The sequence below is a fragment of the Elgaria multicarinata genome, chromosome 7 (assembly GCF_023053635.1).
Source record: "Elgaria multicarinata webbii isolate HBS135686 ecotype San Diego chromosome 7, rElgMul1.1.pri, whole genome shotgun sequence".
Taxonomy (NCBI): domain Eukaryota; kingdom Metazoa; phylum Chordata; class Lepidosauria; order Squamata; family Anguidae; genus Elgaria; species Elgaria multicarinata.
In genome coordinates, this window is record NC_086177.1 from 35603499 (window position 1) to 35624601 (window position 21103).

At 40.3% G+C, this 21103-nt stretch overlaps 1 protein-coding gene across 3 annotated transcripts in view; it reads left to right on the forward strand.

Moving 5' to 3' along the window:
- Positions 1-21103, forward strand: part of NUP153 (nucleoporin 153) — a 51677-nt gene that overhangs the window by 9330 nt on the left and 21244 nt on the right. For 2 of the 3 annotated variants that reach the window (XM_063130383.1, XM_063130384.1), the window contains exons 2-12: positions 7057-7270; positions 8698-8946; positions 12583-12722; positions 12805-12933; positions 13429-13545; positions 13675-13719; positions 13802-13855; positions 16549-16695; positions 17564-17616; positions 19137-19263; positions 20705-20842. In XM_063130383.1, the coding sequence (XP_062986453.1) occupies positions 7057-7270; positions 8698-8946; positions 12583-12722; positions 12805-12933; positions 13429-13545; positions 13675-13719; positions 13802-13855; positions 16549-16695; positions 17564-17616; positions 19137-19263; positions 20705-20842 (1413 nt within the window). The remainder of the gene's footprint in view (positions 1-7056; positions 7271-8697; positions 8947-12582; positions 12723-12804; positions 12934-13428; positions 13546-13674; positions 13720-13801; positions 13856-16548; positions 16696-17563; positions 17617-19136; positions 19264-20704; positions 20843-21103) is intronic. The other variant, XM_063130385.1, reaches the window with a different exon arrangement.

Sequence of the window (21103 nt, forward strand, 5' to 3'; positions counted from 1 at the left end):
GAAGGTACCCTCATTTCACTTTATTCCCTCTTCCTGGCATCTGTCCTGTTCATAGCATATCGGCTCTTTCTTCTTGTGAAGTGAAAAAAAAAAGCTATTTTTGAATGCTCAACAAACTGTCTTTGTGTTAGCATGCTGTCGGTTTGAAAATTGTTGGTTAGTGATGGTGCTAAACCAATCAATTTTTGATCTCTTGGCCTGGGATGAGACTGTACAGTACTGCAGGGTTGCCGTTTGCTTTCCTGTTATCTCCTACCCCTGCTATCCAGTCATTTGCTGTTTGGGAAGGACTCTCTAGTTTGAAGCCATGTGTTTGGCTGATGGAGGGGATTAGATCAAATTTGAACAGTTTTTTCTTTCTTTCATGTAGACATGTCCAGATCAAAACTAAAGCTATGGGGCTGTGTGGGGAGAGCCTTTTGTAAATGAAAAAGAAGAAGCAAGAATATCTTATAATAAAAAATAAATCACAATAATAACAAAATAAATAACATATACATGTGCTTCACATCACTTTTATATTAAAATACAACAAGCAATAGACAAGTATTATAAATAGATAAAAATACATGTAATACATTTGATTGTTTCATTGGCAAGATAGTTCAAAATAATAGCATACTCAAATTGTAAATTTTACCATTAATGAAAAGTTGATCGCACAATAAGTACAATATAGTGGCTGCATAATAAATAGGGTTAACATCAGTTAGACTACATGAGGTGAAATCCAATTAAGTTGTTGCGCTGATGGAACTATTTCAGTCAGAAGAATTAGAAGAGGACAATTTCCTCTCCTCCATGCAGCCGCGACCCCCAGTGCATTCTCAAAATCTGTTCCATAAGGTTGGGGAACCTCTGGAACAGGTCCGGGGGCAGGGGATGACAGAACATTCCACTGCACAAGCAGATGTGTTTACACGACTTTGGATTCTGCCCTTAGACATTTAAAAATATAAACCTGAATAGATTACAGTTGGAAAAATGCTTTAATGTAAACATTCTCCGATCTATGGGAAGTGTAGATTTCTTGATCTGAAGAGACTGAGCACATCTGAAACAACTGTGGAAAGCTCTTCACCATCTCTGCTCTGGAAACTGGCTTCCCACTGGGATCCCCCTTCCTGCCAGGGGCGTCCACTCCTCCCCCCCTACTTTCTATTGTCCTGCAGAGGATTGTAGTGTACCTTTCATTGCCTCTTCATTCATGATCTTTCCATCATCCAGAGATTCGCTTAGCCCTCAAAATTGCCTCAATCTTGTCTTGGTTGACAGTTTTCTGCTAACTCACTGTCAGCGTGCGGATAGAGCTGCAGTTAACACCTAATTTAAAAAAACGAGGCTAATCTCAAGGAAATTTAATGTATTTACTGGCTATTTACAAAACTGAATTTATCCAACTCTTTCCAGCTCTCTAACTTTTGTCTTCTAACCCCTATGCCTCAGTAAAGACTTAATATTTGCAATAGGAAAACTCATATGCCAGTATAATTATATAATTATCATTGTAGTTCATTTAAAATTCCCCAAACGGAAGCTAGCAAGTCAGGAGGTGAAGTTTGCTGCCTCTCCTGCTATGAACACACATTTGGATTTTTCCAGCTCCCTGTAAGAACAGTGGAGAATTCTATTGGGCATGTTTGGCTTAAATAAATAAATATGAACAAATAACTATAAAGAGTTGAGAAAAAATGTGTTTCGTATCCACACATTAAACTCCTAAAACATACATTTTAACTCGCCTTTCGTTCTCAAGGAAACTCCTCAGGCTGGCTTACATGATTCTGATCTTCTACCTCTTTATCTTCACAACAACCCAGTGGTGTAAGAGAGGCTGAAAGAAGTAGGGTGTTCATTTGTTACATTTCATGTACATACAATTTGTGCATAAAATACATGTATACACAGATTGTTGATCTATACATATGTAATTCATATGTAATTTTGAACATGTGTATGATTTATGTGCACAGATTGCAAATTCATATACATTTATTCACATGTAATGGAGTGTACATGTGTTCATACAGGGGTTTCTGGATGACAGCACAGTATGTTTTTGCCCATTGAAGGGCATTCCATCACTTGGAAGAACATGTGACAGAATTCGGTAACCTTTGGATTGCTGCTGTATTCAGACTTCTTGAATAATAAATATTAGAAATAAGGAATTTGGGGATCTTGTGTTAAAAGGGTTACATTTTAAAAAATCAAGAAATTGTTCATCAAAGTACTGCTGGCAATCTACCCAAAAATAAGCTGTAGCATGCTTAGTGGGGCTAGTTTAGGATCGTGTTTGTGGTGGAACCGCTCGGTTTGACTCAGTGATTCTCCAGCCAGAGAAGGGGGGTCTGACTCAGCCAGCCCAGACACACGCCCCTTCACTGCCGCTTGTTAACCCTTTAAAGTCTAGGTTCTCAAGGAAGCAACACCACACTCCAGAGATAGGGACCAAACACTTTTATTCTTCACACTACACACTTCCATAAAGGTCCACACATTAAGGTAAACACGTAAGAGGTTTTGGGGGAAAACACGGACAAAGGAATGACACACTTAGGACAGCAGGGACTAATACCTCCCCCTCCCCCTTTACACGCCCAAGCCATTTAAATTCACACTCTCTCCCCACTTAACCACCCACCAGCCGTAACTCCAGCAAGGTCCCTTGCCCACTTGTACCCAAACCTAAACTAAAACATAACAAACATTTAACTCTGCGACTCAACCTCTTTGTTGTTCACTCCAACTTGGCTTTATGCCACTCAAACTAAGACTCCTTCCCTCAGCGGCCGCGTGGAGACTCCGCCATCCAGCTGGCCTGGCCTGGATGCTGACTTACCACACACACACTAGACTTCTGACACCCACAGGAAAGAGACCGCACCCTTGGGTGCCTAAGCTTTTTATCCCTTTCTGGGACCCCCTTGTCACCAGATCCACCTTGACCAATAGAAACCCCATAGCAACCCATACCTCTCCTAAAGGGAGGGGGGAATTCTCCCAAACATTGCACAGATGCAACTTGTTACTCTCCCCTCCTCCCGGTACCAGCCCGGGGAGGCGTTATCAGATGCCAGGCGCTTCTCTCCCAGCGCAGCCATGGCATTTCACTTGCTACTCCCTTTTCAGACACAAGAAACCCTTCTCCCTCTTCCTTGGATGAAGCAAAAGATGTTCTCTTAAAGGAACTATGGGCTCAGCCCATGACAGTGTTCTTTGGGGAAAAGTTACTAGTTCTACCTAAACCATCTATATAAATAAAAATGTAAATGTTTGTTTGTTCCTAATCTAAAATCTCCAAAAGTTCTTCACCGATTGCTTTGAAATTTTGACACAACGTTGCATTCGAATACGCGCATGTTTTTATGTAACTATATTATAGATGGGGACAAAAGTGTGTCTTAGAATCGAAGAAATAGGGTATATAAAAGCCCAGAGGCCTCCTCCAAGCCACTTATGCAAATAGGAGAGAAGTCATTGTGACATCACCAACCAGTGGGCCAATCCACTGCCTTCTCTCCTATTTCCATGTTCTCTCCTATTTGGCGCCATCTAGCGATGTTTCTCAGAACTGCGGCCTTCTATGGAAGTTCCAAGTTCTGAAGAAAGGTAACTGCCAGGAGATTCCGGCCTAGCAGAGGGGCCAAAACCCACTAACCTCCTCACCACACCTGTGACAGGTAAAAACATGCTTTTTTTGAAAAACAGCGCCATCTGTTGGATGTAAAAGCAACACATGCTGGTCAAGCTGGAAGATACATAAGCAGCAATGAAGCTGTATGGCGAATTCTTTCATTTCCCATACATAAACGAAGTCCAGCTGTTGTTCACTTAGCAGTACATCTAGAAAATGGACAACGCGTTTATTTCACAGCTGCAAATGTACAACAAATAGCCCTGAATCCACTGGCTACAACGTTAACTGCTTTCTTCACGTTATGTCAAAATGACGCGTTTGCAAAAACACTGCTGTATTCGGAAGTGCCTATGTATTACACATGGAATGCGAGTAGAAAATCATTTGAACGACGCAAACAAGGAGAACGAGTCGACGGACAACCTGGCATATTCAAAGACACTACGATAGGCAGACTGTACACCGTGCATCCCAATCAAGATGAATGCTTCTTTCTTCGCATGCTGTTGGTAAATGTGCCCGGTCCAATGTCTTTCCAGCAATTGAGAATTGTCAACGGCGTTACACGTGCCACTTTCCGCAGTGCATGTCAAGCTCTGAATTTATTGGAGAACAACCGACACTGGGATGTATGCATTAATGACGCGTACAACACGTCACATCCAAATCAAATTCGTGCATTGTTTGCAATCATATTGACCGCTTGCTCTCCTTCATCTCCAACAAGAGTTATGGGAGAAATATAAATCGCACATGGCTGAAGATACTTTCCGTCGGATACGCAAGGAAAAATCAAATATGACTATGGATTTCACAGCAGAAATCTACAACGAAGCGTTGATAATGATTGAACATTTGTGCTTAGAAATTGCGAACAAAGTTCTCAATCAATTGGGAATGCCATCACCGAATTGATCTGCTCCTGCTTCGTTCGATGTAGAATTGCGTCGTGAACAAAATTACAACACGGGTGATCTTTTGTCGTATGTGCAATCAAATATTCCTAAGCTAACGCTTGAGCAAAATGGCATTTACGATCAAATAATGCAAACTGTCAATAACGGGGTTGGAGAAATGTTCTTCTTAGATGCGCCAGGAGGAACTGGTAAAACGTTCCTAATTACATTGCTTCTGGCAGCAATTCGATCCCAAAATGACATAGCCTTAGCTCTTGCGTCGTCCGGAATAGCTGCGACATTGCTACCAGGTGGAAGAACTGCTCATTCCGCTTTCAAATTGCCATTGAACATGCAATTCATTGAAACTCCCACGTGCAACATTTCCAAATCATCCGGCATGGGAAAAGTATTGCAGAAATGCAAACTTATGGTTTGGGATGAATGCACAATGGCGCACAAAAAATCGCTCGAGGCTCTTGATCGATCATTGCAAGATTTGCGTGGAAACATCAGACCATTTGGCAATGCATTAATATTGCTTGCAGGAGATTTCAGGCAAACATTACCTGTAATTCCTTGCTCGACACCAGCGGACGAAATAAATGCTTGCCTGAAATACTCTACTTTGTGGCGACACGTAAAGACGTTAAAATTAACTACAAATATGCGTGTCCAGCTGCACAGATTGGTGTTTGCAATCACCATCAACAAAGCTCAGGGCCAATCTTTAGAATTGTGCCGTTTACATCTAGACACGGATTGGTTCTCACATGGACAATTATATGTTGCGTGTTCTAGAGTCGGCAAACCAGACAATCTCTATATCTGCACAGACAATGGAACAACAAAAAATATTGTATACCCACAAGCATTGTGAAATTAAACATATTGGAAACGTGCGCTTTCTCTTTTCTTTCTTTTCCATTTAACCAGACTGAGCCACAGCAATGCGTGGCTGGGTACAGCTAGTTATAAATATAAGTAGTCCAGCTGTGTATGTTTTTTTTTTAAAAAAAAATACCAACTAAAAACACCACTATGATCTCAAAAACTGAGGGAAGCAAGGATAAAAGTTAGAAATATTTGTTGAGAAGAATGTATTTAATAAGGGTGGCAAAAGAGTAATGGAAGCAATAGGAACAACTCAGATAACTGTACAATTTAAGGTAGGCCACTAAACTAAACAGAAAGTGGGAGGGATTCTGATGATTCACAGCCCTGGGCTGGAATGCAGCTGGAGGCCTCTGCCTACCACTCTCTGGCTTCAGAGCTGCTGCTGCTAAATGAATGCTGCATGACAGTATTTGGTTGCAGTTTTCTCTTACACTGTCTTTTCTAGCTGATGCCTTTTATTCACTCTTCCTGTGGGCTCCCCCATCTCTTTCTTCTCTCAAATCTTCCGCTCTCTCTCAGAATTGCCTCATAAACTATCAATTCCTCAGAATGGCTGCTCCTCAGGGCCAAAAAAGTTGCCCTCCAGGCACCCTGCAGGGTGGAAAGGGTTAAACCTCCTCTATTCCCCTCATGCTGGGTTCCAATTCGTATAGTAATGTGTAGTCTATTCTGCAGGTAAAATAGTTTTACTTCTTGAGAGTGTAGTTTTGTTTTTCCTGCATGCCTGAGCATTGTAGAGGAGCTGTGCCTTCTTCTTCCCTTCCAAAAGATACATTAGCTGGACATTTACAGATTTTGACTGGCATTGGTGGCCAGGATTCTGCTTTATAGGTTGGAGACTTCCCTGACCTCATGTCATGCCTCTGAAACATAGCACAAGGTTAAGACTAATCCTGTGTTCCCTGCTGCCATTACAAATTTGGGAGGTTTTGGCTCAATGTTCTTGGAATTGTGTTGTGCAGAAATGCAGTACAAAAATAATTTTTTAAAAAAGCTCTGTCATGCTCTCGAGCTCAGAAGCAGAGTTGAAGGCTATACTTGTCATTGTGGCACTGCACTTCTGGGCACTTACGGTGTCTCGGAAGCAGAATACCAAAACAAACTCCAGAGGTCCTCCCAAAAATGGAGCTGGAAAGGGGGAAGAGGATTGTCCTTATAATTGCTCCACTGTGCTCAGCTATGAGATGTGCTCAGCTCTGAGAAGGATTCCTATTCTCCAACTCCAAGGTTAGGAGGAAACTAGGGGCTCATCACAGTTGTCAGAGGGTAGCAGAACGCTCACCATGGTGAGTGAAATTGTAGATCCCTGCACTTTAGGCACGTTTCTGTGTGCTAGAAGACTAAACTGACTGAACTGGTTAACGTTTTAATTGCAGAATGCAAACAACGGTTCAAAACAATATAATTGGAATAGAAATTATAACAGACTATTAGCAAAAGTTTTTCACAGACTCTTGAGATTTGCTTATTTCAGGCAACTTGATACCACTGTAAGTAGTTGCTAACTAAGCTTAGCTTCTGGTATGCTGGAGGCAGATTTTTAGTTTAGTAAACTGGACCTAGTAACGGAGTTTCCAAATATATTGTAAAGCCATTCTTCATTTATTTATTTATTTAAAACAGGGAATTATGAATATTGTGAAGGAATCTGTGAAAAGTATTGTTCCAACTTGGCTTCAGAGATACTTCAAACAAAACGAAGACACATCCCCAAGAGAACAAAGGAGCCTGGAAGAGAATGTAAATTACCATCCTGCCTTTGCAGATGACATTGCTGACAATACCCTTGAAATCGATGGACGAATCACTCCTGATCCAACAAGAATTACTTTAGAAGGTAGACTGTTGATTCTGTTCAACCTTACAGCTATCTTCTCTAAATTGTGTTAAGAGATTGTTCTACAAATTTCACATACTTGCTTATGGATTGATCAACTGGAAACACCAGAATGTTGTTTTCCCAAATGTCGGTATTCCATTAAAATAATAATAATTATGGGCGCCTTGACACTCCTAGGCATTATGGTGATATGTTAGATATAATGTTTCAGCAAACTCTGTTTTCTTTTAGTAGTGACTACCTTGTACTGATTTTTGAGGCCAACATTTTAAGCAGCATTAGAGATACTAAGGCAGCTTAGGTCTCTTATTGTTCTCTCAAATCTTGTAGACCTAGATACTTTTTCCTTAGTCACAATAACAACTGTTTTATAGATTTTTAATATATATGGTATGCCAAGAGCTGAACACAGAACCAACTTGTTCCTTGTCTTGGTTGGCTTGGTTCAATGCAGTATAAATGGGCATGTTTCCAAAGATCATGCTATATTAGCCGTCAAGAATGGTATTGCAATTCTTTGTTGTCCTCCCGTTCCCTCCCCGCAAAAACACATGGAACTAGTTTATGGGAGGTTGCATGTAAGGAAAGGAAAATTTACTCACTCTCTTCTCACACAGTTAGGTCTTTGGATCCAGGCCTCAGTTTATAGTTTTGCTCGTTGCTCTTTTTCATATAAAATCTAACCCATTCTCCCAGTCAGAAAAGTTGTTGCAACATAAAGTTTAAATGCCTACAGTACATTGATTTGTTTATCATTGCCTTCTACTGATCTTTTGTTCCAAATTGAACTAAGAATTTGAACTGTTAATCATTTGTATTGGTTAGTAGCAAATTGTATCATCCCAGTGTCTAGTGTACTATTAGGATTATTGGAAAGAGCGTTAGTCGTGTGTTCCCTTTTCCATTGTCCCTTGATAGAGAGGTATTGAAGACAGATGTGTGTGATGCATTTATATTTTAGAGAGATGGTTAGATTGAACTATCCACGTGCATTTATTTGCACATGGGAAGGTAAGCAATCAACTTTTCATCTCCTAATGACATGCTCAGTAAGTTAGTTAAATTCATTATCTTCTGTGCATTTAGATTACTGTCACTTTATAATAATATGCAATTATGAAACTATTATAGATTAGCATTGCAAAGATAATCCTTTTTTTACTTCCCAAATAATGTGCAATCGTCAGTGCTATAATTTGTGTTACAGTAATGTAGCACTTGGAAGAAATGTAGTAGCTATTCTCAGATGGATAAACGAAACCGTACATGTATGTGCTACAAGTTAAATTTAGCGTATCAACTATTTTCTTACACTTAAAGCTTGCCGCTGTAACTACTGTTGATAGGAATTAGTTCTTGATACTTCTGTACACACATTTTGCTTCTTAAGAGAATTTTGATTATGTTGTTTGATTCCTCTTTAGAGTCCTCAACAAGTAGATCTGGTTTAAACTTCACAGATATTTTAACAAGACCCTCTCTCCATCGGGGTCATCTTAATTGCAACATCTTGGATTCCCCACCACCACTTTGTCAACCCTCCACATCATCTACATTTCCAATTAATAATTCTGGACTTTCACTTGGAAAGGAAATGAAAGATTCTACCTCTCAGCATGACGATGATAACATCTCAACTACAAGTGGCTTCTCTTCAAGGGCATCTGATAAAGGTAAGAGACATCACCAGATTTTTTGTTTAATTATACCATACCATGACTTGGTAGTTGTATTGTATCACATTGATATTGCCTTAGGAAGAGATTAATATGTTAGTTATTGGCTATACATTTAGATACTGTTAGGATTATTAGTCCAACAGTTACAGTTTCCATGTCATGTGTAAATTTGAAAATACACACTTTTCATTTGGCAATATCCAGTCCAAGAGAAGATAGCAACATGATATCATGTTGCTGTGACCTTAATAACTGTTTGAAATATGGCAATGATTTTGAGGTACATTGGTTTAGCTCTGATTGCCATCAAATTGTGCCTAAGCACCATTTATCTCTACCTATAAAGCTGAAAGTATGTGTGTGGAATGTATTTGTGGAAATCTTTACCCACGTCCAGATGAGTTAGAAACTTGAAATTTGGCATGCTGTACAATGTACCAGAAAAATCTAAAAACACAAAATTTTGGGTTTTAAGTATTTTTAAAGAATTTAATTAAAAACCTAGCCTTATACTTACAAATCCCAGCATGCCTTGGGTGGGAGGCCAGATTTACCAGCCTTTGGCAGCCATTGTGAGTGTATGGGCGGGTGGGTACTGCATGCATTTCACAAACCAGACTCGTAAGGTTGGTTTTGAGCAGTCAATGCAATTCCCATAAAATGAAACTATCCACATAAATGGGCTGCGCCAATTGTGGTGCCTCCTCCTTCACACCGTGCGTGCTTTTAAAATCATAACTAGATACAACAGTGTGACTTTGTGAGGCCTAACTCTGGACATGCTCAAAGCGATGTTTTCTTAGAATCTGGGGAAAATGTATGTGCAGCCATCGCCCTTAAGAGGGAAGGAGAGAGGGGAGGCACTCTGCCCATGCCTATAAACAGGCCCGATGAAGGGGGGCAAGCGCCCTGGCTGTCCCTGGCTCTTCAGTACAGGCTCCTGATGGAGCAGTTGATGGGCAAGAAGTGCGGGCCGAGGCAGTCCCAGCAGGACTTGGCCAGAGCTGGACATGTCCACTGACAGCTGCTTACCTTCCCTCCTCAGCATTTGTCTTGGAATGTCATGGTTTAGTTATAACAGGGGGAAACGCAGTGTAAGAAATCTCATCAAGTTAAAAGGCCTTGGGAGGGGGGAATCACTTGTCAGCGGAAAGCCATTAATGCAGTCACTAGGCAAGCCTACCTGGGGAAAATAAATTCATAAGTAGGGTGCCACAGCTAAGAAGGCCTGCTCTCCAGTTATCTTCCACCACACCTCAGATTCAAAAATTAACACATTATCCAGGGTCCTAGGCTTGGGTGGGAGGGAGGACTTAGTGGGTTTTGGCGGCCATCATCTGGAAGTGGCTCGCCATCTTGGGCCTGAAGGGAGTCAGCTGCTTCAGTCGCTAGGCACCATTGGGAGCAGGAGGGAAGGAGGCTATGATTCTGTGCCCATCAGCAATGGCAATGACCCAGCTGTCATTCAGTCAGCCAGCCTTCTCCCTCACAGCCTACCTACAGGCACCACTTGCCCAGTGCAGCACGGACCAGCTCGGCCAGACTACATTTCCCATCAGCCTCGGCAGCAGGACTCGCATTGGGCAAGTCGGGCACCATGGTGAAAGGCATGTCAGGAGTTGTAGTTTTCATTTTCTGCAGGGGCAAGGAAAATCATGGTGGTGACTTCTTCCTCAGGCCTGAGTAGGGCCAACAAAGGGGGCAAGTTTTCAGGCTGGCCCCGGTGCTTCCATATAGCCTCCTGCTGGAGCACCTGGTGGGCGAGAAGCGCAGGCCGAGTTAGGCGCAGGCCTTCGACTCAGCCATCCTTGGAGGCTTCGTGGCTCCTGCCAAGAGCAGAAGATAGTCGAGCAGGCCGTGGAGAGCTGCGGCTTCAAGGTGGCCCAGGCCTGCATTGGGGGTGAGAGAGAGAGAGAGAAAAAGAAACTAATTTAATTCCTTTAAAAGTTACCTGACAGGCCTAGCACCAGCCTACCTTGTAGGGTTGTGAGAGTGAGAGAAGAAGAAAAAAGAAATGAATTTAATTCATTTAAAAGTTAACTCTCGCAGGCCTAGTGCTGGACTACTACTTTAGCTCACAGACATATCTTAGGGGGCCCAAGCAACGCCGGGTATATCAGCTAGTTAAACAATAAATATACTTGAGGTCAGACCTATAATTGGTTCTATAAATAGAACTTCCATAAAGGAGGGTGGGGGAGGGAATAGAATAGGGTTTAGGGTCATGTGAGGTGACAATTGGGTGAGAGAAATCAATCGAGGGAAAGCTCCTATTACAAGAAAATATGATGAGATGAAACATGGAAGGCATTTGCTTCAACACTTTTTGAAGTACATTTCTTTTTCAGGGGCATTTCAAAACTTCCACTGTTATATAGTGTGCTTTTTAACCAAATGTTTGTTTGATGGAAGGAGTGCTTCGGTAGATAGATAGCGTATCTGTTTATGTTTGCATGTCCATGCAGCTTTTCAGTTGAAGGCCTCCAAAACAGCTCACACACAAAAACAAATACACAATTTAAAATAAATAAGAGAATAGATTAGATAAGAACAGCAATCAATAAAAATTAGTAGTATATGAAAATCACAGTCACTGGAGCCATCCATCACAATCCAATCCTGGGGAAAGAAATTAGACAGCATAAAAAACCCCATTGGAACAGTATGGTTTTTACAAACTATCGAAGGGATCGCACGAGGGAGGGAGTTCCAGAACCTAGGCACCACATTGAGAAGGTTCTGTCCTGTTCTAACCAGTGCATTTTGACCCAGTTTAAAGTGCTGATTCTGACCTGAATGCTTTAAACTGTTTGGGACCAAATAACTTCAAGAACTGCTTTCACCCGTATCAGCCTGCCCGCATTTTAAAAACAGCAGCAGGCACTCTTCTCACTTGCTCACCTTTGGGGACAGTTAGGTGGGCAAATCGATGAAAGAGGGCCTTTCCTGCAGTAGCCCCACACCTCTGGAATTGATCTTTCAAGTACAGCATAAGGGTATTTGCAGCCCATGCAGTGGCAGTGTAGAATTTCTCCAGAGGACAAGAGTATCTGCTTGTGTGCTTTTTCTATTGACGATTATCCTGTCGCCCCCTGTGTTTTCAAAGACCTGCTAGATTTAAATTATGAAGATCCTCACATAATGAGAACCTGCATGCCATCATAAATTCTCACATTCTGAGGAAAGGAAGAGAGGAGAAAATCCTGTGCACATCTCCAAATCTTCCCTTCCCTTCTTAACCAAGAGCTAGTTTATTTATTTGTTACATTTCTATTCCACCCGACAGCCAAAGCTTCCTGGGCACTTCACAAAAATTAAAACAATAAAATGCAACAGGACATAACATAATATAAAACTGATAAATATTGGTGCAGAAAAGTAATGTAGTTGTGTTTGAAGAAGTTCTGGACTCATGAGTGGCATTGGGACTTGTTGCATTGAACAGATCAAGCAATCCATTCAAGAAACTATGTAAAGTTTGAGTATATTAGGGACAACACGTTAACATTGTGCTTAACTTCATAGTAATGACTTATATCAGGCTTTCTTTGGTATGTTGGTTTAAAATACATTTTATAATAAAAATAAAGCATTGATGTAATTATGTGCACATGGGTGTTGTTGTTTTAGATATAGCAGTTTCAAAAAATGCTTCAGTTCCACCTCTCTGGTCTACGGATATTGAAAGACCTGTCCGCCTTTCTCAGCATTCAGCCACCGTCTCTAAAAAGCCCGGGTTTAATCTATCTGCCTTTGGAGCACTCTCCCCTGTAAGTACTGTGTACAACACCTGCTTTAACCATATTATTTCTGTATCCAATTTACTAACTAGATATCCATGTGTGTTTGCAGTCACTTGGTAATGCATCAGTTCTTAAGACAAGTCAGCTTGGGAATTCTCCATTTTATCCTGGAAAAACCATGTACGGTGGTGCTGCTGCAGCAGCAAGACAGTCTAAACTACGAATTACTCCTTATCAGGTAAGAAAGACGCTGGTGATCTAGGGAGGACATGGTAGTTGGAAGAGAAGGCGGAAAGTTGTGCATATTAATCATGCTTCTATAAATGTCCTTGTTTGTACTTTCCATAGTGTACTTATTTGAATACTATATGACTATTTCATTGTGTTATGCTCAGGGGTGGGGGTTGGGAGTTGCATTCCTTCAGTGCCAGACCCTTAAAATTTCAAAATAATAATAAATAATAATTTTAATATCCTGTCATTTAATATCCTGTCATTAGCCCTGGTGGGGTCCAGCATTTGCCTTCCTGTGCAGCAGCTGATGCTGGGCCTGCTCTAAAGTTGACAGGAAAAGTTCCCGCTAAGTTAGCTTGAGCCACAGTGAACATATTTCACTCTTATCTTTCCAAATCTGTTGTAAAACTTTGGGAGTCAGCATGATAACTTAATCTTAAGTGTGTACATGTAAAGGTTGCAATCAACCGTTATAACTTTTATAATATTATTTTTTCAGACACCAATAAGAAGGCAAATGAAAGCCAAGCAAGTGAATGCGCAGTCCTATGGAGTGACAAGTTCCACTGCACGGCGCATCTTGCAGTCTCTGGAGAAGATGTCAAGCCCACTAGCAGTAAATTGCTCTCTTTGAAAAGTTATTTTCAGTACATAACATGAAATTTTATAAACATACCTTATTTCATTAGGTAAAACCTTGATTTGTATATCTATAGCTTAACTTACTGTAATACTTATTCAACAGGACGCTAAAAGAATTCCTTCTTCTGTATCTTCTTCATTGTCATCTGTAAGTTAGTCTTCCCATTTTTAATGCATTGGAACGTTATTTTTAAAATCACTCTTCTTAATTTTTGTGTTTTGTTTTCCAGCCTGTGGAAAGAAGTATGCTGAATATCACAGACTTCCATTCACCAGGGAAAAGGGTAAATTGATTTTCAACAATCCTAGTTGCTTCATAGCAATGCAAAATTGATTTAGATGTTTGATATGTACAGATGATATGAAACTGCCATGTGGATTCTAGTGTTGAGGGTTTGCGTCATTTATTAACTTCAGCTAAATATTGTGTGTTGCTTGATTTCATATTTGTAAACTAGAGCAAATATTACTGAGACACTAACAAAAACTTTTATAAAATTAGAGCTGGAGGCCAAGCAGTAGATGAAAATATTTAAATCTTGCACTGAATCTATATCCTTTATTATATTTAACATCCCTAACAGATTAGTGTGTGTGTCATCCAGATTAAAGTGTACAGCAAGGAGAAATTAAGAGACATAGATTTACATGTTAGAAGTACTACATGTCAAGGCATGCTTTGCAGGAGAAGGTTAATGCTCGCATGGTTTAGTCTCCTATTGTCTAATGAGCTATCTGCTGTGGATGAAAATGCAGCTGGTCAAGCTGTACTCCAAGAGAAATGCAGCATACTTTAATACCCCATTTTATCACCTGCTTGTAATGTTCAAGGTGAAAGTATAGTAGGCTTTAGAAAATGCATCTCTTTGCAAAGAGTTCTTTTTAGAAAATAGGTTGTTAAAAATAGTATGTTAAAATCTCTCAAAAATGCATACTTCCTTGCTTCTTATATTTAATGCTCCCATCAAGGCTTGGGGTTGTAGAGCTATAAAGTCTTAACACAGCCTCTATTTGGATTTCAAATACTAATAAGCATAAGTAGAAAGTATTTACAAACAAGAAAGGCAGAACAGGATTTTTCGTATCCTGCCCTTTTCTTATATGACCACATTGTTAGGAAAAAAAAAGAATTGCCCATGCTAGCTTTAAGTATTGGCATTTTGTGCTAATTCGAAAAAGAGTTTAAAGCCTCGCATCTAAAGGACTAAAGATTTTAGATTAAGTTTGAGTTCTAATCAGTTCAGTCTTATACTGCATCATTTTTCATTTAATTGCCTTTTCCTGAAAGTACAGTTTGATTGTTTGCAGCATTGGCCTTGTGTGAGCAAACGCCATTTTAGTTTAAATTCTCAGGTTTATAAACTTCACACACTAAAGCATTAAACACTAACAGGGAACAGATACTGGAGACATCAGACAGAAAACTAATGCCATACCCAGCTGTCATTAAGTGGAAAAAAGAGGAATTGTCTATTCATAACGTAGTAAATGGTTGGCAGCAGAAATTGTTGGCCAAGGGAGATTTGCTAGCTGTTTGCTGCCAAAGCAAGTGAGCTGTCAACCGTCCACTTAATTTCTTGAGTAAGATTGGTAGAAAAAATACAAATAAAACATGAAAGGCAGAACAGGATTTTTCATATCCTATCCTTTTCTTATATGGCCAGATAGTTAGGAGACAAGGAAGAATTGTCCATGCTTACTTTAAGTATTGGCATTTTGTGCTAATTCTAGAAAGAGTTTAAAGTCTCATAGCTAAGGGACTAAAGGTTTTAGATTAAGTTTATGTTATCAGTTTAGTCATATACTGCATCATTTTTAATTTGCCTTTTCCTGAAAGTACAGTTTGTAGTGTACAGTTTGTAGTGCAGTACAGCTGGTATTTTGAAGACTTAGTTATACTAGTATGTCACTTTATTTTTTCACTATAATCAAGTAATTGCAACTTTTAAAAAACTGACTTGATTGGTCTCAGTCATAATGAAATTTCACAGAGTAGCTTGGTATAGATCATATGCAGCTTTCGGGAAATCAACTACTTCTTCAGAAAAATATTTCCAAATGCTGAGTTCATATCGTTTCTGAGTCAATAATATTTAGCAGTTACTTTGCAATCCGGTTCCCCTACCTATTATGGACAGGATAATTAATAATTCAGGTTAGTTTTGCCATTTGCTGAATGTATCACTATATAACATTAGCTTAATTCTGGTAATAGGGGTTTGTGTCTAGGAAATAAATGTTGTGTGATGAGGGTTTTTAGAAAAATCACCAAAAACGCCTCCTTCCCCCCAAAATCTGTTACAGAGTGTTGGGCCACTTTTTTGGCTTGAAGGAACAGAGTACTTGCTGTACACCAGAGATAACTGCAGCTAATATGCTCCATTCTCTTGCACCTATCAATAGTTGAGGAAGAAGGATTAGTAGGATGCTGGGATTAAAAACAGAATCTTAAAAGTTTTTTTATCAGTTATCCTTTGAAAAATAACTTTTAGATTTTCTGTCCTCTAAAAGTCACCACACTCAAATCTACTGCTTCCATTTATTAGTGTAGATGAAATGGCTAACCCAGATGATTAATAAATGATTAAAAGTACACTCCTATGTATATTTATTCAAAAAATACTATGTCCAATGGGGCTTACAACCTACTAAAAATGACTTTTATTGCAGCCTCAGGCAAATTATTCGAGATATTTACCTAATTTCTGATATAAACATGAGAAATTTTTGATAGTGAATTTGGACAAAATCATCTGAGTTTTTCTTCCTGCTGAATATCAAAAGAGAATGCTATAAATGTAATTTGAAATGAGGAGTTTTAAAAATGTGTTCAAGACAGCATTGATACCTGATTGAATAATTCCTCATTCTGTAATAACAAGTGCACTAAACACCTTCCATAGTTCAATCAAATATGTTGATTGTGTATGAATTGTTAATATTGGTTTTGATTTGATGAATGCGGCTTCCTTTAAAGGCTGAATCCCACCACCCACCCGTCCAGAAGCTTGTGACACCCAAGGCTGTTTCACTGTCAACGAGTCGTTCACAATACTTTAAACCATCTCTTACATCTGCTACTGAATCACGCAGGATTCGACAGAGAATAGAGATGAACCATAAAGTATGTATATTTTAAAGCATCCGTCTATACACCATTCTTAACCACACCCCCACTCAAACTCAGTACTACTGCTCTGATCTAATTTGGACCGTAACAGTTGTTACTCAGTGTAGAAACAAAATAAAACATTCGCATGTAGTTTGGCACTTAGTATATTTAAATCTTTGGGATATTATGATTGTACTCAGAGGTTAAATAAACCTAGATTCTGTCCTTATTTTTTCTAAGTTTAAGATACCAGAATTTTTTTGAAAGGGAAATTATCTTATTTTCTGCATTTTATTAAGGCCCTTTCTACACCTAAGGGTTATCCCAGGAAAATGGATGGATTGTCCCTGCCTGCTCCTGGGATCCCCTGTATGGCATTTGGATGCACAGGAACGATCCCAGGATGATCCCGGGATATAGGGCTGATGTAGACATGCCCTAAGTATCTGAATAGTAGTTTGTGGGGAAAAGGGTGGTAAGTAAATCATATTGAAAATAACAGAGCAATTTTTGTACTGAATCTGTGATCTTGCAGAATGTTTCATTCTCAATACTCTACTGCAGCCAAATTTACTTTTTGAGCAGGAAGGACAAGTATGTGTTGAAGGCAGAAAAAGAATAGCCACACGAGCCATACTAATAACAAGAAATATAGCTTGTACAGAAGAGATTTATTTGTATGACTTCAGACAGCAGGGGGCAGTAAAGAAGTACAGAAAGCCATATAAAGATTAAAGAAGGATAGGAGAGAGGTATTTGGGTAAACAAGGATCAGTGGGGTCTTGTTACTTACTTGAACATTTGCAATTTCTCTTTTTTGAGAAATAGTAAATCAGAAAACAAACAAAACTTGAAGTGTATATATATATATATTTTACAGGCAGGGCAGGAGAAAAATCTGGCAGTTGAACAACAAATAGAATCGTCTGAAAGGTATGTGAAGTCTATCCTAGATCTAAAGGATCTATTATAAATGTAGATTTTCTGTTGGTAACCTTGCAGATTTGTCCTTTCAAAGAAAGTAACTGAATATATGCACAATCCCAGAAGGTGGTAGTAATAGAAAAACAGTTATTTAAAGTAATATTCAGTATTATGGGGGTGGAAGGCAAGCTCATGCAACAGGTGCTTCCCTTCCTCCCCTCCCCCCTGCAGCGCTCCCCCCATGCCCCCTCCGCCTTTTGCAAAGCCCTTTTCCTGATAATCGGGTGCATCTACCAGCCATTGGGTTGGATCCACATTTAGGCACATGCAACGGGACTGACAGAAGTGGACTTCCCCGTCCCCATGGCATCCCCTCAGAATCCCTGAAAATCCTGTACAGCGAGTCAGAGGAGCCTGCTGAGTAGGCTGAACTGTGGTGCTGGGAGCAGGAGAGATTCGTGAAGATCAAGAAGAGGCACTTTATATGAGCTGAGCCCATCTGTCCCTGGATCCAACCCTTTTTGGGCTGTGTCTTGCAGGGCTGCAGCCAGAGCAGGGGAACAGCCTGAAATCAAGTGCAAGGTTCCTAATCCCCCCCCCCACACACACACACATGCTCACACTGCGACCCCACAAGACACAGCCTTCAGTGTTTGGTAGGTTCCCCTGACACTCTGGAGAGGCTTTTCAGGGGTTGCAGGGGTGAGGACAGGAAGAAAAATATGAATTGCACAAACTGCCTTCCACTAGTGCAGTATTGGATGTCACCCAGAGAAAATAGGAACTCTGAAATATTCAAAATACACTTCTAAACAGGTGATAGAGGCAGTAGCGTTATCTTTAAACTGAAAGGAAACTTATGAATAACATTAGGATGACTTGACTACTATAGTAATGGCTGACAAATTATATAAGGGGTTGTAAATATTACAAAGCATTCCAAAACGTGTGTGTGTGGAGGGAGAGAAGCAGCCAGATAGTCCATAAAGGGAAGTCTTCACCCTAACCCAACCACAGATAAGTAGGTGATTGTGTACACTTGTCTTTTACTCATTTTTTTTTTTTACTGTTAGAAGTAGAGATAGAGGACACAAATATCTATGTCAGCAGAGGAGCAAGAGAGACAGGAACAGGTAGAGACCATCAGGGTCTGGTCCAGTTGGACTGCCTGCCCTCCCTCCCTCCACTGAACTAACTGACATCAACTGCCCTGTGGGAAGGAAGAAAGAGCAATGGAGACAGTAGCAGGCAAAGAGAACACCAGGTTCTAGTCCAATCTCTGCTCTCAGGTGTAACAATTTAAAAGACACAACACAGAAGGAAAAAGATGGGGAGGGAGGAGGAAAAAGGCAAACTCATGCACCAGTTCTTAAAGTTACAGTTCTTATTACTTCTAGCTGGGATGGAAAAATGGTTTGCATATATATCCTCTGTTGCTAATAACTGTTTGAAGAGTGAGTTGTATTCTATGTGATATAGTGAGTCTGTGAAACCTGAAAAACTATGTAACGTTTATCGATTCTCTTCAGCAGTGTCACAAATCCCAAGTTCAGTACTTCTGCATCCAATGGCCTACCTCCTGCAGTGGGAGGTGGTGGTGGCAAGATGAGGAGGGAAAGAGGTGTCCACTATGTATCAAAACCTGCACAAGAAGAGGTGAGAATATTTGTTGTTCTATAAGATAATAACAACAACAACAACAGAAGCTGTGAAATTGAAATGCTTACCTCATCATAGTTTTATGGGTGGGTTTGAGCTTCAAAGTTGTTTCTTCCCAACATGAATAGATAGAGGAGCTTATTTAGTATCTTACCCATTAAATTTAAACAGCTCAGGGCACAATCCTATGGACTGTGCCCTCACTGCTCAGAAGTCCCCGAACTCAGAGGCTTCTGAGTTTCCTGTACTCTGCCAGGCTAGAGCCAGCAGGGCAAGAGGAACAGTGGTGGCGATCTTTGCTTGTCTCATCTCTTTTCAGTTTGCTAGACGGGCTTTTTAGCCCATCTAGTGAGGGTGCTTTGAAGGAGGAGAGAAGGAGGCCTGACGAGGCTCAGGATAAATTGTATCCTGGCCTTTGCAGTCTTCTCCCCTCCACACCTATCGGAAAGCCCAGCTGGCATGGTTCTGTCTCTGCCAGCTGCAAGGGGGGTGGGGGTCAGATCTCTTTTGAGATTGGAGACACTGCTCTGACCTCAGAAGGGATTCTCCAAGCCATCCTATGGTCCCTGGGATGCTCGCCCGGGGACCATAGGATTGCTTTCTCCAAACCTAAGCCTGTGTTCTGTTTTGCAACAATAGGCAAAACTAGATTTGCAAGCAGTGTTCTCAGTACAATGAGACCCACACGCCGGAGACAAGGAGGTAGGGTTCTCTATAGGCACCGAAGCAGGAATGTCAATCAAAACTGAAGAAAGTGCCCTCCCCATATCATAATGGCTATGAGAATGGCCCTGTATAGTGCTAATCAGTGCAAACACACACACACACACACAAGCCCAATCTGCTCCACCAAGCCAGTTTTCATTTGTGTTGTACCCCGCCTTGATCCAGAGGGAGAGGCGGGTAACAAATACATTGTTGTTGTTATAGTTTTGCCCTCTGGCGCCATCTAGTGATGTTTCTCGGAACTGCAGCCTTCTATGGAAGTTCCAAGTTCCGAGAAAGCTTCCGGCCTAGCAGAGGGGCCAAAACCCACTAACCTCCTCACCAGACTGCTCCTCTACACCTTTCGTATGACGGGCTTTTTTGCTAGTAGTATCATAAAGTTAAGAGCTTGACAGGTGCATCACATGGGATGTTACTGCTAGAGGAGAAGCCTCTGTCTGTGCTACAGCAGCTACCAGAGACACATAAGGTATAAAATAGTCAAGTTTTGTTCCAAGTTTCCTATACTTTGACACTTTCCTTTACGCTGTATGTTCTTTTTAGTAGGTTTTTTTTAAAAAAAAATTTTTTGGCTATTTCAGTGGTTAGGTTAACAACTGTTTCATAACTGGCTAAGTTGATTTCGTTTTTTTCTGTAGAAATGTGCTGAATGGATCTAAACTATAGGTTTTAATGGAAATTGAAAAATAATTGCATAACTGCTCAATTCTAGGAGATGGAGTTACCAGCACTACCAGAAATATCTTTACCTATCAGTACATCATCTTTGCCAAACTTCAGCTTTGGCCCTCTTGCTAGTACAACTCTTTCATCTTCGCCTGTCAGTACTGCACAATCCATGGCTAACAAGGTAATTTGTATATGAATTAAGGTTTTGCGTACATACTTTCTTCTACCTGGTTTCTTCTGTGCCTTCATCAAGATCCATCTTTTTGTCTCTTCAGATTTTTTCTGCTCATTTTCAGACATGTGGCTATAAACTGTGGCACTTGAGTATAGAGGTTGATATTAAATAAATTATAGTAGTCTAAATGCTATTTACTGTGTAATCTGTACAGCACCATGTACATTGATGGTGCTATATAAATAATAATAATAATAATAATAATAA